Source organism: Cupressus sempervirens, chromosome 3 (assembly GCF_028749045.1).
Source record: "Cupressus sempervirens isolate cs-2001-9-10 chromosome 3, ASM2874904v1, whole genome shotgun sequence".
In the NCBI taxonomy this organism is placed as follows: Eukaryota; Viridiplantae; Streptophyta; class Pinopsida; order Cupressales; family Cupressaceae; genus Cupressus; species Cupressus sempervirens.
Window position 1 is genome coordinate 552,574,339 of NC_143120.1, and position 19,733 is coordinate 552,594,071.

The 19,733-nt window shown below is 38.8% G+C and overlaps 1 protein-coding gene across 7 annotated transcripts in view; it reads right to left on the reverse strand.

Annotated features, from left to right (window-relative positions):
• HDA14 (histone deacetylase 14) overlaps window positions 1–19,733 on the reverse strand; it is a 257,848-nt gene that overhangs the window by 19,852 nt on the left and 218,263 nt on the right. For all 7 annotated transcript variants that reach the window (XM_089820867.1, XM_089820870.1, XM_089820865.1 and 4 more), the window contains 2 exons: window positions 1,722–1,778; window positions 1,183–1,434 (listed from right to left, as the gene is read on the reverse strand). In XM_089820867.1, coding sequence (XP_089676993.1) covers window positions 1,183–1,434; window positions 1,722–1,778 — 309 coding nt within the window. The remainder of the gene's footprint in view (window positions 1–1,182; window positions 1,435–1,721; window positions 1,779–19,733) is intronic.

Consider the following 19,733-nt stretch of genomic DNA (forward strand, 5'->3'; position numbering starts at 1 on the left):
CCTGCAAACACCAGAAATTTGATAAAACTATATGTAAACCTTCTGTGAGATTTCTAGTTAAAAGTTTCATCATACTGAACAATGTAGTGCAACTGTGAATTCTAGATGAATCAATCTCAAAAATGGAATTGGGTTTGTCTGGTTCCCCAAACCCAAGGGTTTCCATCCAAGGGCTGCTAAAGCCAAAAGCTTTGAGAGCTCTTCCAAGAAAATAAATAACCAAGCATAATCCCAGTGAATCCCTCTCTGTTCTTATATGGCAATTGCAGTGACTCTTGGCTTTCCTTCTGCTTGTCACCTGACATTCCTTTCCTTTGTCTCTTAATTTCTCTCTTTTTTTCAAAATTAATTTGAACTTAAGGAAATAATAATAAAGTGAATTAAATTTTCAATGAAGAATTTTATTACTTAGTTAATATCTAATACCCAAAAAAAGGGATATAACATGTCTTCATCAACCATGTTTCTCCTTTTCATAAGCCTTCTATTACACACTTTATATCTTATATCCCATTAGCATCCTCATACAGTAGTATATTATCCTCTGCAGGCATAGGTAAAATATAGAATCATCTTGTAACATCCATGAATTAATTATAAATCCCTAAAATTCCAAGCATCTTAAAACCTTAAAGCTTCAAACTCTCTTCAGATTTTTTGTGACACTTGTGCCATGTTTTCATCAAGCATGTTTCCCTTCTTTTCATGAGCCTTATATTACATACTTTATATCTTATATCTCATTAGCATCCACATACAGTTGTGTAATACCGTCTGCAAGCATAGGTACAGTATACAATCATTTTGCAACTTATATGAATTAACTTATAAATCCCCAAAGTTCAAGCATCTTCAATGTAAAGCTTTAAATGTTTTCAGTTTCTCTCCAGGTTTTTACAGCCAATAAGATCTGGCACTGTCCCTAAATATCAGATACCCTTCTCTAAAATTTTAATGTCAAAAGTAAACAACCTGTGTTCTTGCTTCTACATGTAATTTCCAAATGAATAACACCGTGAATCATCCCACAATTTAATACATAAAAATTCCTAGTCGTCCAAATTTTATTTAACCACTATGTGATTTCCCCTTCAAAGACAGTTTCTTAAATATTAAAAAGAAGATTAATAAAAATCAATAAATCACTTCAAAAGAACTAGAAAAGGTTTATAAAATGCCTACCTGATGTGTTGAGATGAAACAAACATTAGGATCCTCATAGAAAGCATCATTTGTCCCATTTCCATGATGGACATCGAAATCAATTATTAACACACGTTGTAACCCATGTATGCGCTGGGCATAACGAGCTGCTATAGCCACATTGCCAAAGACACAGAAACCCATTGGTCCTCTTGGTACAGCATGATGACCCGGAGGTCTGACAAGGGCAAAACCTGTGGGAGGATCGTTTGTTATTTTTGATGCTGCAACCTGCATGTAGTATTTCAAAAATATAAATTCATAATGATAAACTATATATCAGTCACTCACTGAAAAAATGTGAGGAAGTTTTACTGATAACTAAAAACTAAAAAGTAATTTGTCATAAATAATAAGCAAAAAACATTAAAAACATTTATAATATGTGTTTTAGTTAAAATGCCAAAGCCTTTTTAAGGAAAGCAAAATCACCTATTAATCATCAACATCGGTAAACCGTTTGACATTTTTTCATTCCCACTAGAATGAGAGCACTAATGTATGTTATGATCACTCACCACAGAATCAACAAGAGTGATGCCTGTGCCTGCTGCAAGCATGGCCTCAGAAAAAGTCTGGAATATGCCATCAGAACAAACTTTAGATTATTTTAACACACAAGTCATTAATTTCTTCAAATAAAAAGTATCCAAATCATTTAGAAGAATGATGATGCTCTCTTTATAATAGCTTTGTACTGTCAAGACTCAAAATAAGATAACAAGTAATTTGATTTATTTCAACTCAGAGCCATTGCATCTCATAAAGAGGTCTGCAAAGCAATAATTTTAAGCTTGCTTATAAACAAAAAATATTAGAGAGGCTTAAATTCTATCTCCAGAAAAGGTACTACCAGCGTGCTGATGGTTTCAAGCAGCATATAAAGAAATTTACAAAAATGATTTAAAAATAATAATGATGTATGAACAAAAAAGATGTTAGATATGCCTTAAAAGCTAGGTGATATTATTATTTCAGATGCTTTTGTTGCTGCCATCGCAAGGTTCTAAGAGACAATTATCGGCCAATTCCAGGCTCCCCATTACCTCTCTGAATTTATGAAGTGCGCCACCATCATCAACCAGGATTTTCTTCTCTGGTCAACTCTCTTAAGTATATATATTCCTAAGGTTGAGAATACTCTTGGAAAAATACTTTAGTTAATATATAGGTTTTATGCCATATCTTGTTTATTTCCTATATGACCTCTTCCAACGATGTCATCTGTTCTTGCTCTACAGGAAGTCTATAAAGAACGCCTCCGTGGCCTCGCTCCCATTTGCAAGTTACATCATCTGTTTATGAACTTCTCAAATGAACCTCCTATTTGCAAGTACCTCATCTGTTTATGAACCTTTCAAATAAACTAAGGTTTGCCTTTAATGAATTCACCTTTATCTAGGTTTACAGTCTCTCTACAACAGTGAGCCCTTAAGAAAAAACAAAGGCTTGTACCAACTCAAGAATCCAGTTCAATAGACGGACTGTCTTTCAGTCTAAAGTTTGCCTGTCTATAATTATATATGATGATGTTAGAAATACAATTGTAAGTAAATAATGTTATGAATGATGTCAAAGTAATGTTAGCATGGAGTCATATTTTGCCTGTCTCTGGCCCAAATTTGTCTCTGATTAGCATCTTCAAATTGCCATTCTTGTCTCTTTTTTTGATCCATAATTTTATACAAGATTATGCTTGCAGATATTAATTTTCACCTGTGTGATGCTACTTGATTTTCTATCCATTTAATAAACAAGCATCAAAAAAAGGGAATAATCAAACCATAGAGAGACAATTTTAACTTGGAAACCTCAAGGTAACAAAACTAGACGGAAATAGCAAATGCTCATCTTCCAAGATTTGATATTCAAAACAATTGGAAGCATAAATAGAAGCGAATAACACCGTAAAAAGGAAGTTCTAACTTGGAAACCTCAAGGTACGGAAAATTAGTTGGAAATAGCAAATGCACATTTTCCAAACTTTAACAATAAAAATAATTTGTAATGTTCCAAGTTAGCCTTGAACTACAAATGCCTGATTGGCCGTATGGATAAGTTGCCTAGAAGGACGTTTTCCCTATGGTCGTTGTGGTAGGAGGCTGTACGGATGACAAATCTGGGAGATGAGTCAATAGCCGTACAAGGTGAAATTGTGCTGTGAATCCGAATACCTTACTAGGTACCTAGATGTCGTATGAATGCAGCAGGAGGATGGCTGTACGGTAGGCCAAAACCGTACGGGAGTTATAGTTTGTGTATGGTTGCATTAGAAGTTTGTATGGCATTTGAGAAAGCCATACGGTGGCTAAAATAATAGGCCGTACAGTTGAAAATAGCAGGCCGTACGGTGACCACTAAGTTGGTCGCACGGTGTATTGAGAAGACAGTATGGTGACTATTGAGGTGTACAAAAGTGCCAAAGATGGAATTGCGTATGGATTGTTAGGGAAATATGTATGCCGTATGGTTAGGAGGGGAGGCAAATAACTAAGTTCTCTACGGATAGGTGATGTAACAGGATGATTTGTAGATGGAGGGGGAGAGAGCCATACACCATAAATCATCAACTAATATAATTAATTAATGCCAAACAACAATGTCGATCTTGAACACCAACACTCGTAAAGTGTGAAGAACATTCAAAGATTGCTAAGTATTTGCAAATGATGAGAGCACTCCAGATTTGCCAAATACAGACCGAGTTGAACACCGACAGAATAGGGTGACTTTTGAATCCCACCGAAATCGCACGAGCCAAATAGGGAAGATCTTTCACTTCTGAAATGGTGAACAATCCCAAACTTCAACAAGAATCCGCAGTACAGAGAAAATATAATCCAAGCATGCCTACAGACTAACTACGAGCCATGCTTAAATACCCGTTAGGAAAAACTTTCTAAGGGTGTACAAAGTTAGCCGAGAGCAACACAAACTACGAAAACAAAACAAGATAAAAATGGGTCTGAGATAAAATCAATAAATCGGCCCGTTACAAAGATTAATTTATTATTTATTTTATAACGAGAACATTATAGTCCTCCCGTCCCAAAATTTGCTTGTCCTCAAGCAATTGCAATGTCGGGGTGCTGGAGAATGTGTTCGCCTTCCCACGTTGCATCATCCAACGGTAGGTGTCACCAACGTACCAAGTATTCCCTCACAGTGCCGTTCCGTAGGGCCTTTTCACGCACTTCGAGAATCTCAATAGATTTCAGAATGAGCTTCCCTTCCTCATTGAGTGGCGGAAGGTCGGTAGTGACTGTGATGTTTTTCCCTATAGCCTTCTTCAGATAGGAAACATGGAAGACATTGTGAATGCGGCTACCTTCCAGAAGTTCTAAATCATACGCTACCTCACCAATGCGACGGATCACGCAATAGGGACCATAAAAGGGTGGCTTCAATTTCTCCTTACCTGTTCCCTTTAATGAAGACTGTTGGTATGGCTGAAGCTAGAGATAGACCAAATCCCCTACTTCAAAACTCCTCTCTATCCGGTGTCTGTCGGCGTACACCTTTTGTCGATTTTGTGCCTATTGCAGGTTCTCTTTCAAGCTCCTTAGTATGTCCTGCCCCTCTTGAAGCTAATCGGAGCGCAACTGTCACCCAGAACTATGTTGATGATGGAGAGAGATTCGTTCCCGTACAGAGCTTTGGATGGCGCCATCCCGATAGACATGTGATACGTGGCATTGTAGCAATACTCCCCGAGATGGATCCATTTTACCCACGCGCGTTGTTGTGCCGAGACGTAGTTCCGAAGGTAGCCTTCAAGCCATTTGTTCACAATCTCAGTTTGGCCGTCCATTTGCGAGTGGTAACTCGTGCTTGGTGATAATTTTGTTCCTGCCATCCTAAACAATTATGTCCAGAAGATACTGACGAATCGTCCATCTTGATCATTGACGATGTTTCAAGGTAACCAATGCAGACGAAAGAATTCTCTGAAAAACAGATCGGCAACTTGTGCCGCCTGAAGGTCCGAGAGGATGGCAAAGAAATGTGCATACTTTGTCAACCTGTCAACCACCATGAAGATACAGTCCTTTCCGTTCACCTTGGGAAGACCTGTTATGAAGACCATGGATATACTTTCCCACTTCTATTCAAGAATAGGCAAAGGTTGTAGCAGCCCGACAGGAAGAGTGTGTTCGGACTTGTTCTGTTGGCAAACCGTACATTCTCTTACATGCTGCAACACGTCCCCTTTCAGTCCCTTCCATGAAAATCTCTCCCGAATGCTTCTGTAAGTTTTAAGGAAGTCGAGATGTCCAGCCGGAGGTGAGTTGTGTACTTCCTTCTGAATCTTCTGCTTCAATTTGGATTCTGGCACCAGGTATATCCGATCTTTATAGTAGATGATATCATCCACCACTCTATACCGATCATCGTGAGTGTGGTCATCCATTATTTCACAGGCAATTGTATTCTTGAAATATTCTACTAACAATTGAGCCTTCCAGTCAGCTGAGATTTGGTCTAGCGAGCAGATGGTGGGTTTTCTGGATAAAGCATCTGCAACAACATTGTTCTTCCCTTTTACATATTCAATGTCGAAATCAAAAGACTAAACTTTGCTTACCCATTTTTGTTGCTGTTCATTCAAGTCCCGCTGCTCCAGGAAATATTTCAGACTATTGTGATCGGTATGGACGACAAAATTGGCACCTACCAGATACTGTCGGAACTTGGTTAGTGCATGTATGATAGCCAACATTTCTTTGTCGTAAATGGAATACAAGCGTTTTGCTAGTGTAAGCTTCCTGCTCTCATAGGCGATGGGGTGTCTATCCTGCATCAGAACTACTCCAATGCCCTCCCCGGATGCATCGCATTCCAAAATGAACGGTTGAGTGAAGTCAGGCAGTGCAAGAACTGGGCAAGTGCTCATGGCCTCTTTTAGCTTATCAAAGGTGAGTTGTGCTTCATCGTTCCATTGGAAAGCCCTACTCTTTGTCAGATTCGTTAAAGGTGCGCTGAGCTAAGAAAATCCTTTGACAAATCTCCTGTAGTAACTACACAATCCGAAGAATCCTCCTAGATCCGTGAGTGATTTTGGGGAAGGCCAGTCAAGGATAGCCTGAATCTTCTCTTGATGCACTTGAACCCTGTATTTACTGACAACATGCCCCAAGTACAATATCTCTATCATACAAAACTCACATTTGGACTGCTTGGTGAACAGGGGCTATTCCTCCTTGATATTCAAAACTTCATTCAAATGCTTCAGATACACCTCCCATGTCCTGCTATAAATAAGATCATCAAAAAATACCAATAGATACTTACGCAACTGTTTGTTGAAGATGCGGTTCATGCATGATTGAAATGTAGCAGGTGTGTTGGTCAATCCGAACGGCATGACAAGGAACTCATAGTGTCCATAGTGGCAGCGGAAAGCCGTTTTCTCCACATCTTCTTCCCTCATTCAGATCTGATGGTATCCGAAACGAAGATCTATTTTGAAAAATAAACTATGCCATGTAGTTCATCCAACAGCTCATCTATCTGTGGGATGGGATACCTGTTCTTTATTGTTCTTTTGTTCAATGCGCAATAGTTCACACACATGCGCATCGTTTCATCCTTCTTTTTGACCAACACCACAGATGACGTGAACGGGCTAGAACTGGGACGGATCCATCCTTTCTCAAGCAATTACTGAATCGTTCGTTCTATCTCATCCTTGAATTTCTTGGGGTGGCAATACGATGTGGTTATGACTGGTTTTGCCCCTGATTCCAACTTGATTGTGTTCAAACCCCCGGTGAGGTGGTATGCTAGGAGGAATATCCATAAAAACTTTTTCATGTCTACTTAAGATATTTTGGAGTTCATCATCCTGTGGAGGTGTTCGGTGCCCCTTTATAGGTTTTGTCGAGATAAAACAATGCGCAACCCACGCAACGTCATCGTGCCGCAAGATTGCCTCCATCCAATGCGTAGAAACTTCCTTTCGCCCTTCATTTGCCATCCCTCGAAGGACAACCTTCTTTCCGTCAACTACAAAAGTGAAGTCCATCCGTTTAAAACTCTGAGTGTACTCATCAAGGGTCTCCATCCACTGTATGCCAAGAATGACTTCCATGTCAACGAGATCCACTATGGAAAAGTCCTCCGTCACCGTGTGATTCGTCATTGTGATGCTCAGTTGAGGAACAAGATGCGTGCAAGGCAGGAATGTCCCTCCGGCAACCTTGACCTGAAAGCCTGCGTGTGCTTCAGTAGGGAGACTTCTTCACTTTACCAAGGATGAGTTTATGAAATTCAAAGTAGCTCCGCTATCCAACATCACCGTAACCCTTTCTCCTTGAAGGGTACCCCACACACGAAAAACTGTGCACCTCAAATTGCCAGCCAATGCAATGGATCCTCCGCATTGTACCAAGGAGGCAATCCTCTCCGTATGGTTTAAACTAGCCATGTTGGTGTTAGTGTTAGGTTGGTCATCTTCAACCCCATTACGCATGATATGCTCAAATCACATTATCTGCCCCGCATTGACTAGTTAAAAGTGGATTCATGCCAGGGAATTTCTTTTTGTTCATGTTCATCCTCATCATCAGACACCACCTCGATGTAATGGATCTTTCCCTTCTCGAGGCATCGATGGCCAGGCTCCCAAGGGCCCTTGCAATTGAAACACAATTTCTTCCTTCCAAGTTCCTGTTGGGTAGCTTTATCCAATGATAGCTTCTTGGGCGGAGGTTTGTCCCTCGGAAACGTCGGCGGTTTCGGATGTGAGTCACTTCAAGAGGATGAGGTTGATGCCGATGACGATGCCATACTTCGTGCCTTACTGATTGCTTCCGACAAGGTAGACGGATTGAATCCCTTCACCCAACCCTTTAGAGGTTCTGCTAGTTCGTCCATAAAGAGCACGACCTGCTTTCTTTCGGAGATGTCCATGAACAACACAGAAAGTCTCTGAAATTCTGGAATGAACTGATCTACCGATCCAGTTTTTCTCAGTTGCGCTAGCTCTTTGAAATTGAGCTCAGGGCCTTTCCCATCAAATCGTTCTATTAATCTCTCCGTAAATTTCGCATAGGTTTTTATTTGATCGTGCCGTAATGTGATGATGCTATGGTGCCACCGTTCGTGCGCAACTCCCTCCAAGTGCAACGCGGCAAATTTGACGGCAAATTTGATAGCTTTTTCTAGCATAGGATTCAACTGGAAGTATCGGCTTTCATCACCCACGCTTGTGCTGAAATGGAGCCCGATCTATCAAATGGAGACAGATTCACCTTACTCAATTTTCTCCTCAGATCATCGTTAAAGTATCCTCCTCTGTTTCCACCTCCCAAGTATCTCATTCTCAGATTTGTGTAATCTTTGTAGGAAATGTCTTCTTCAAGGTTCGTATTCCTCCAGTCCTCTCTTATCTTTTCAAAAGTTGGTAATTTGTCTCCGTGATGTGCTTCCGTTTGTGGCAGGAAGGTCGGCATGGAAGGTCGAAAGCGTGCTGGCTGAGGGTGTGCTTTACCTGATACTGAGTCTGCACTGTGACCATTCTGTTCCCTAGATATTTTGTTCTCTACTAACTTCTTCAGAGTTTCTTCCATAAGTCGCTGTGTATCAGTGATAGTTTATGCATGCGTATTAGAAGTCTGTACGGCATTTGAGAAAGCCGTGCAGTAGCTAAAATAATAGGCCGTACGGTGTATTGAGAAGGCAATACGGTAACTATTGAGGTGTACAGAAGTGCCAAAGATGGAATTGTGTACGGATTGTTAGGGAAATATGTATGTCGTGCGGTTAGGAGGTGAGGCAAATAACCGAGTTCTGTACGGATAGGTGATGTAACAGGATGATTTGTAGATGGAGAGGGAGAGAGCTGTACACCGTAAATCATCAACTGATATAATTAATTAATGCCAAAAAACAATGTCGATCTTGAACATCAACAACACTCATAAAGTGTGAAGAACATTCAAAGATTGCTAAGTATTTGCAAATGATGAGAGCACTCCAGATTTGCAAAATACAAACCGAGTTGAACACCGACGAAATAGGGTGAGTTTTGAATCCCACCGAAACTACACGAGCCAAATAGGGAAGATCTTTCACTTCTGAAATGGCTTACAATCCCAAAGTCCAACACGAATCCATAGTATAGAGAAAATATAATCCAAGCATGCCTACAGACTAACTACGAGCCGTGCTTAAATACCGATCAGGAAAAACTTTCCAAGGGTGTACAAAGTTAGCCAACGGTGACACAAACTACGAAAACAAAACAAAATAAAAATGGGTCCGAGATAAAATAAATCAATCGACCCGTTACAAAGATTAATTTATTATTTATTTTATAACGGGAACTTTACATAATTATACACACGTGCAACTCATTCCTTATATTTTATATCTTCCTAGTGTCCTACCAATGAGCACTTCTATCCCACAAAGATACAAGCTATGTTATGTCTGGACCTTCCTCATAATGAATGTCCCAAATGGGCATTGCAATAATGCCAAGTCACATGCAAAAAATAATCAAATAGTTTTTCTTGGAAGCACAATCTGATTTGTGTGGCATTCACAATGCATGGATATACTTCACCATGCCATGTGTCAGCTTGAATAAGGTGGTTGTGAAATTCCCTCCTCACCTAGGATTTTATTAGTGCACACAACTCTCGTTACAATCATGCATGTGGTACAACAATTTCCCTTTAGCACTTCATCAATCACAGCCACCCACCCACCCATACACACATACACAAAAAAGCCCGATGCTTCCTAGCGCCCCAAAGCATACCATGGAGTGCAACTCACCATTTTAAAACTGCCAACGTAAAAGTCATATAACTCAAGTTCTGTCAAGTACCAATATCATGCAAATCCTTAGTTCAGCAGGATGTGCAAGAAAAAAACTTTTATGTTCCATGGTGTTTTAGGGACGGAAACAACAGGTGATGTGTTTCAAGGACAAAGGTCCAAGAGCCATAGCCTTTTGGGGGGGTGGGGGACCATTCTAAAGATTACAAGCTTTAAGCCAAAAGCTTGGCCATCATTGCTGTCCTAAAACTCTCTAAAAGTAAAATCTTCCTCCCAAACACTTCCAATGCCTACAACATCTAAAATTCCACTCTAAACAGTTTGCTCTAAATGTCTTTTTACTTTCTATGTGTAGGGCAGTAGTTGACCATTAATTCAACACAGAAAATTCAGAGGATGACTGGCCATTACAACCATGCCCTTCTAGATTTATAGGCCCCCATCCTAAAAATGCCAGAGATAAGGCATGGAGGTATGCCTATGAAGGACTGGAGCCTAGGAAAGTGATTTGCATAAATAGTGAGTAATTTTTGGAGGCATAAACCACCTTAAATACCACCTTCAGGCACTCACAAGCATGATACTAAGAAATGTGACAAAACTATAGAAGAGATGACAAGATTTGTTAATGACCTACTTGCAGCCAGGGAAGAGAGAAAATTGCAAAGGGAAAGGGGGAAATCAGCTATGAGGACAGTCATAGCTGAATCTCAATGCACTCCAATTGACATTGAAGAAGAAGAAGCAACATTTGAGGGCATAGTGAGCTCTCACTGTGGCCTGCATATCCACAAACTGAGCACCTCCTCTTTTACCCCTTTTTCTTTCTCTAATAGAGTGTTTGCTTCTTCATCACCATCAAGGACATCGCCTTTAGGGAGTTATTTTATCCCTAAGAATACACCTAGAGAATAACCATCATTAGAGGCCACTAGATGGAACAAGAATGCACAATAGAATATAGACATTGCATATGCTAACTTTTGGTATTTCAACAACATGCCATTGTGTTTGGTTGAGAGTCCCTATTGCCAAAATTTGGTGTAATGACAGTTTCAAGAAAAGGGTACAAAGCCCCTTCTCACAAGGATATGGGTGGGAGGTTAGTAAAATACTAAATAGTCAACTTGAATTCATTTTTAAATTTTAATTGTTTTTTACTTTTTCTTGTTTTAATCAAAATTGTGTACTAAGACTTAATTTCACTTTGTTTTTGTACATTGCTTGTAAGTGCAGTTGAAAAGAGGTGAAGGAACAAAAAAAAAAGAATGGACAAAATATAGCTGCACCGTTCTTTCTGAGGGATGGGAAAATAGAAGAAACCACACCATAAAAATTATTTGGTTACTTGCAAGGACAATGTGGTTTTCTTGAAAACAGTTGATGCCTCCAACAGGGTGAAAAATGCATCAACATTGGCATTAATGTTGGAGAACATTGTCATGGAGGTGGGAGTATAGAATGTGGTGCAAATCATCACAAATAATGCAGCAGCATAAGTGGCAATGGGTAAAATTCTCCAAGATAGGTAAACTGCTTTTTTTTGGACACCTTGTGCAGCCCATGTCCTTGACCTTCTTTTGGAGGACATAGGAAGACTTGATTGGGTGACTCCAATTGTAGAAGATGGAAAGCAGATCACAAAATATATCTATAATCACCCTTGGGTTCTAAATTGATAATAGAGCACACTCGTGGGAGAGATTTGGTGAGATTTGAAGTCACAAGATTTGCAACAATCTCCTTGATATTGCAAAGCATTATTTGTGCATTGGATTCTTTGAAGAAAATGTTTGTGAGTCAACCATGGCTAGACTCACCTTATTCAAAGAAAGTTGAAGGAGAGGCTATCGTGAGGATAGTGAAGGTAACTTCAAAACTTAAATTTTTAATTATTCCTAATTCAAGTCTTAATTAATCTTATTGTAATTGTTGATGTGTTTTTCAATTATACATGTTTGAACCCTTGGTTACTGCTCTACTCATGGTAGATGGGGATCAAACCTTGAAGGGATATCCTTATGAACTCATGGATAGGGCCAAGGGGTCTATAAAATCTACTACAAGGGGGATAGACTCAAATACGATCCCATTTGGAAAATTATTGATAGGTGGAATAGTATGCTCCACCAACCCATTCATGCAACAGGGTACTTCCTCGACCCTCAGTTTAGGTCGATCATTCTTATTCAGATCCTAGTTGAGAGGTCATAGAGGGCCTCACTGTATGCATTTAGAGGATTAGACTTGAGGTTGAGGAGAGAGACCTCGTTGTGGCAGAACTCCAAAACTATGTGGAAGCAAAGGGTAATTTATTCTCTTCAAAGCTGGTAAAGAGAGGAAGAGGCACTCAAACCTGAAGTAAAACATTTGGATTTTGAAGTTTGAGGTCTAAACTTAAAGTAATTCATAAATTATGTTTTTGATTTCTCTTTGCTTTCTAACTTCTCAATATTTTATTTTGCAGACGCTTGGTGGCAAAGTTGGGGTAGAAATATCCCCCATCTTAAAAAAGTGCCCTTAGAATCTTATTCCAGCCTTGAAGCTCATACATTGGTGAGCGCAATTTGAGGTCATCTACACAAAGAAGAGGAGAAAGTTGACCCAAAAATACTTTGATGACCTTGTCTATGTGCAATATAATCTTTGGTTGTGCATAAGCAAGGCACAAGAAGTAGTAGCTAGTCCACTTGACTTGGATGATATAAATCCTTAGAGTGATTACACAACTTAGGAGCAACCTCCATTATTTATAGAGGAGGACGTCACTGACTTGGAGACGTAGGCTATGGAGGCAGACGAAGGTGGATTGGGTTTCACACTAGATGACATTGAGGGGAGGATGAGTCAAATGAGGAGTCATTGCCAGTGTAAGGTGGAGCTTCTTCATGGAACAGGGCAAGCCACAAATCATTAGAGATATTGAGTGAGGAGGCACAATCACATCTAGTGTAGGCTACTAGGATTGGACAGGCCTCTAGTTCTACCCCTCCCTTATTTTCTACTAAAGTTGGGAAGTGGAAGATGTAATTGTAAATTTGTAATGATGTATTTAGTTTTAGTTCTACAAAAACTATTTACTATTTTGCTTCCAGCCATCAACATTCCTCATGAGAATGCAATTTTCAACCCACTTTGCATTTAAATATATCTAGACTTGGCTTGTTTCGTTTGTATTCTTATTAAATAACTCATTGGATGCATCTTTTCAGTGAATTTCGCAAAAAAAATATATTTCTACTTAAATTTTATTTGGTTTTTTAGTTCCAAAGTTGTTTGCTAAGTTTTTTGAGAAAACTAGTCGAGTTTTTCCTAGAACAGATTTGGGCCTTAGCGAGTTAATGTTGAGTCCAAGTTTTTCAACTATGATCACCAATATAGTTGACAAAACTTGCCAACCTAAATCGAATTCGACTATAGATGTCATGAATGAAGATGTCAAATGGAAGAAACTCGGAATGCTAACAAAGCTTGCTTCCCCAAACTGCACAAAGTGAGCTATCATACACACTGTCCAACATATGCACAACTAGATTGTGCATCTGAAAGGGGTCATGCACAAGAAGGCCAAGGGTAAAATTGTAGGCACTCCTCACTCTATAGACTCCTAAACACTCCTCAGTGAGCTTTGTCTGAAATCTCGATGCACTATAAGGATCCCAAACTCTAAATATAAGCCTGCCAAGAAGAACATCCTTAGACTTATGCTTCTCAAACCTGAACTTAACTCACCACACCCAAAGTAGTGAAGCCAATCAATGAGACCTGCATCTAAAAGGGGTCATGCACAAGAAGGTCAAGGGAAAAATTGTAGGCATTCCTCACTTTGTAGACTCCTAAAAACTCCTCAATGAGCTCTGTCTGAAATCCTGATGCACTATAAGGAGCCCAAATTCTGAACACAAGCCTTCCAAGAAAGACATGCATAGACATATGCTGCTCAAATTTGAACTTAACTCTACTATACCCAAAGTAGTGAAGTCAATCAACAAGACCCGCTCGAATTGCAACACTATTTATGTCATCACTCGAGTCTCAAAGCAAATTGAACTCACATCCATTCTCTATATGGAGATACGTACAACTGAAGGTGTCTATAACACTGCCACTATCTCCATCCTCTGCAAGGTTCCCATTGATGTGCTAACTCTGCAAGCAATCCAACCTATAATGTCATGTCCCCTTCTCGATTTTAGTTCCGGGCGACAGAATTAATCTATCTCCACATCCGAATAGATTAATATCAATTTCACGCAGGATACTCTCCAGTCACAATGAGGAATTTAATTTAATTTAATTTATTCCAGAACTTTATTAAATGAAGCAGAGCTAAGTCACTTTAATGTTTTTAAAGTTATTTACTTTATAATAGCTTTAAGTGACTACAGGACAAAAATGTCATTTAATCCCACATTCTTTGTATGTTGTACTTTCCCTCATTCTGAGGCTATATATGTACGTGTTTACATTGGGATTATGACACAGAAGAAGAGTTTATGAAAAAAATATGGTGTGTTTTGGTTGCTTAAATGTGACTGGTTAGGACTGCGAGGACAAAAACCCTCTAAGTCTAGAAACAATCAAAGGAATTCGACGCAAACCCAATTTCCTACATTTTGAAAAGTATTGCAGAGGTCTGGGCAGAAAAGAAATCGGCAAAGAAGTAAGTCATTGGTAATATTTTGTTTGAGAAGAGTTTTAGTTGATAATTAGATTAAGGAGTATTGCCTAAGCTTGCCGTACAGGAAGTTGAATAGCAGGGACAGGATAGGTATTATTGGTTTTGTAGACATTTGTTATCTACAGGTGTTGACTGGTAGGCATAGGATAAAGCAAATTCTAACGATTTGAAGCACCAACAGTTGGAGGCAGTACCTTGGGAAAAACGCCTAAGGGGGGATCTGATGCAGGAGCTGAATACCAAGAGTCCATTCTTCAGGTGAAGGGATAGAAAACGGGTGCAAGCACTGAGATACAAGTTCGGCTATATTATTACTTTATGCAATGGGAAACTCTAGCGGTTTATACCTTCCATCTGGCACATCATTGCATACTGTTGGGTTAAGAGATTTGTATACATGGTTTGCACGCCTACAGTGAAATTTCGGGTCACAGTTGGGTTGGAAGGAAACTATGATGCACGGGTAATAGTACCCCTCAATTGTGAAAAGAACGGCATATTTGAACAGCCGCAAGGGTCATAAGGGTTAATGTAATGCTAATAAAACTCTAGTCGGGCAGTTGGTAACAGTGGCAGAACCTTCTCAACGTGTTCACATTTTGAAACCGCCGCCTGGACGCCTATAGTTGACACCAGTATTACACAATTTGGAGTTAGTCGATTGGTATGCAAATTATTTCTCCTCACCATTCACAACCAGAGTTTCATTGGTTTGATCGCATAATGCATACAGGAAATTAAGAGTGTGGGTGCCAGTATATGCTTCTAAACGTCTGCTTGCCCATTGACTCCACTTCTTGGATGATAAATGTATACTCGTCTATTGTAATCAGTCTTCTGGTTCAGCTTTTCTTAAACATTCTATTTTTCCTTGATTCAAGAAATCAGTTGCATTGAACATAATTTTTCTCAATGACTGTCTATGAACCGTTTGAATAAATGTTGGGCAATGGATTTAAGAACCAGTCTGCATTGAATGAAGTTGTTATATTTGACTGTTTATGATTTGTTTGTTAAAATTACTCTGTGATTCAATAACATCTCTATTAAAAGATTTGAGTCCTTAACTTCTGTGGTATAAGTCTCATTCCAGACTGTCAACGAAATGTTTGAATTAATGTCAGAAATTAAACAATAAGTAATTCAGGCTAAAATTTGAGTTTAGTTTATTACATATAGCCAGTGATCCCATCTATTGCAAATGACAAATACCCATCCCACAAAGGATGGTACATGTTGGGTGGAAATTTTGCAACAAATAGTTTTGGGTAAAAATTCGGTTGCAAAACAAGATGACCAGCCACAACATGTGAGACAGTCTCTCCTACCTTAAAGGGAAGGCTCCCCCTTCTCACCATTCCTTGGATCAACTCAAAGGTAAGAAAGAAGTTGAGAGATTTTGTAAAAAGGGTGTTACTAATATCCTTTCTTCTTATCCTTCCAAAAAAAATCCACTTACTCATAGAGCGAGTAATGGGCAAAGTAAATCTCTAACTACACTTCTACTTGAAGTTGGAAACGATGATACCAATAAACTAACACTAACTCAAAGGCTAGCTAAAAGTGTATCAATTTGACTCTAAGTCTGGTCGTACTTCTATATGAAAAAGCTTTACAATTAGAGCACAAAGACCTCTAAAAGTAAAAATAACTTAACTACTTTTTGAATTAAGAATGAAGTATATGCTACAAACAAAGCTTCTAACTATATATTTCCACAATTGCTCCTAGTCAAAGCTCCAGCTCCAATTGCTTCTTAACTCTTTTATATTCAATTACCAAGAAAGCAAAATAATCATAAATTAAAGATAACTTAGACGAATTATAGACAAATCTTATAATTCACACAAGTAACAAACTCACTTAATCAAAGTTAAGTCTCAAATGCTCCTTTGTATTCACTTTTCTCTCAAAATAGTGCTACACAAACAAAGTTCTACTGGCACAATTTCTCCAAAGCTCTCTTGCATAAAAATAAAGATGATTTTTTCAATGAGGGGGCACTCTTTTATATAGGCACAGGAGTTGAGAAAAAGGAGGAAAATGTGGGAGCAACTCATCCAACTTTGACCTAGTCTAACTAAATGAGAGAAATTATAGGGTTACATGCAACTGCACATGCAACTCGCATTACTTGTAATTACATTTTTTCGTGTAATGCATTCTCTTAGACCTACGAACTAAAATAAAAACAAAAACAACAATCTTAAAGATTATTTCTCAGTGTCTTGAGCTTGACGATGACATCACACACTATAGGAAGATCAGCAATCTCCATTGTCTTTGATATAGCTTCAATCCTCACTGCATTTGCATGCACTGATTGTACAACCTTGGAATTTGTTGCCAGAGACTCTAACAAGTGCTTTGTCGAGGATTTATACAAGACAAACTTATTCATTGTGTGCGAACTAAAGTCTTTAAAACCCACATCAGCATTGATCCTGATTGTATATTCTAAACTTACCCTTTCAACTGCAATGAGATTACCATGTTCATCAAGACCTTGGTATACCGTTTGTTCCAAATCACAAGTAACACCTGTTTCAACTGCTTGCAATCTCCAAGGGCTGCCTGCAAGTTTGTATTCAGCTTCCTCAATGTTTCTTCTTTGTAGCCAATAAGTCCTTGAAATCTGAAGAACATTTCACATGATGGAAGAAGGTCACATAAGACCAAGGCATCTAAATCAAATTTTGCCATTTCATCCCAATAATTAACAATTTCCTTCAAATCATTTGCTTCTCGAGCCAAAGAAGAGATCAAGTTTCACTCCATTTCATTCATCTCTTTGACATGCCTAAGAATTGCAAATGTCTCCATGATGGCTCAAACTCCTTTAGAGATGATTTCTCCTATCCAAGACTTGGCGACTTCAATCAACTTCCTTTCCTTGGATGTCTAAGACATAACAACACTTTGAGAAGATTATTGCCAGATGACCTCGTTCAGGCGAGAAACCTCCTGTTTGAGTTGATTTTTCTTCTCCCATAGTTCATGATTTCTTTTTGATACATTAGCTAATGCATCTTGAGCATCTTGTAAATAACTCAAATGTGATTGTTTCTCGATTTCAACCTAGTGAACAAAATAATCAGAACGAGTAAGTTCTTCAACAAGTTTGTCCACCAAGGGCTCAGTAACTTCTACAAATTTGGTTTTATCTGAATCTACCAAAATCCTTGAAACAATCTTATCTTTCAAAGATTTGGATTTGGTTTTCTTGACAGGGAGATTGTAATAACCCTTCTCAAATCTGCCATCAAAAATGCTGATGAAAGCTCAAGGAATTTCATCAAACAATTCACATGCAAGGGACGTATGACTGATATAGTATTTCAGCTAGCTTCAAATGACTTTTTTACAATTTGCATCAATGAAAATCTTGTGCTAGAAGACTACAATGGACTACACAAATGACCTAACATGAGTGTGCTACTAATTTTGACAATATTCAGTGCATATATATGATCTAAGCATGAGAAATGAACACCTACAGCCAACTGGCATTTTTACAAATAGTTGGTATGCAAACTAACTAGCTGATAAATAATGATATTAAATTGCTTAAATGACACCAGCAACTATTATCTTCTTAATTGCAATGAAAATTACAATGCTCATGAAATATGGCCAAGACTTCGGCATTTACATGGATTACAAAATGATAATGCTGGTATAATGCACACTTACAGCTGAAAGCTTATAACACCCTAAAAACAATACTAACAAAGAACCTGGTTGTAGATGGCTGAAATAATTTCCTTATATGCTGCCCCTTCTGCTTTGCTTTTTTCGAACTGCTTTTTCGGCCTGCTTTTTCGTACCTGCTTTTTCAGCCTGCTTTTTCGGTTCCGCTTTTTGAACTGCTTTTACGGATTGCTTTTTCCGCCTACTTTTTCGGTTCCGCTTTTTTTGGGCTGCTTTCTTGTATCTGCTTTTTTCAGACTGCTACCATGATGAATCTCAAGACCATATCTTTCAATGGCGTCAAGATTTTCAGCTTGAAGGGATTTTGTCTTTCAAACTATTGAGATATAATCTCTAGAAAATTCTCCAATTTCTTTGATATTTCCAAACCTGCTAAAATAGAAGCTCTTCCATTTCTTTTATAGTGTTCTCGCAAGAGCTCCATCTTTCGTTTTCTCAATGTGGGATAAAAGATAACTCCCTTTATGTAACTTATGTCTCCAATGTGTTATAAAATAAAGGGAACTCTTTTAATTTATATATTTCCCACAAACTATAGTCTATGCATTAATAAAGTTAAATATTTAAATTTAACTTTATAAAATAGCTTTATCAATGCATAACAAATCTTATCAATGATAAACAAGTCTTCTTGTCGATTTTAAACAATTACCATCGACATACCGCTGCCACTGGATGTCCGAGCATATCCAAGATGACTTACTATAAATAGTAAGTATGCCCAAAGTTGCCTCAAAACCCCTCAGAAAGACGTGCAACTGAAACTATCTAGGCCAAATGACCTCTAAGCCCCTTTAATGTCCTGGTTAGCCTACGGGACCGTGGGGAAATAGGCTAACGACAACATCATGCTATGAATGCTAAAAAGGGGACATTACAATCCGACCTTCCCAAAATTGCTTATCCCCAAGCAATGGTCGAACAACAACCCAATCAATCCACCTAGATCCAAAATGTAGTCATGAACTATACTGCTGTCAGTCAACATCGGCTCCTGCAACAACCTCTAAAAATTAACCAAGAGGAATCCATAATCAAATTGACAATTACAGCTCAACCAAACTCCAAAATCACAACTGCCATAGTCAGAAACCCATGAGACACAAACTCTTAGAACATCAGAACCCAAGTAAAGTGGACAAATCAAGCTGCCAACACAGTAAATACCATCAACGCATCCCACTGGCCTATACGGAATGTATAATCCAACTCTGCAACAATGGTAAACGCTCCCGAATGAAACTGCACGAAGTATGGAGAATCCACACACTACACAACTCCTGCAGTCAACACAACTCTGCAGATCACCGGCCACTGTCTCATAACCATAACTCTCATGCACCGCTACTGG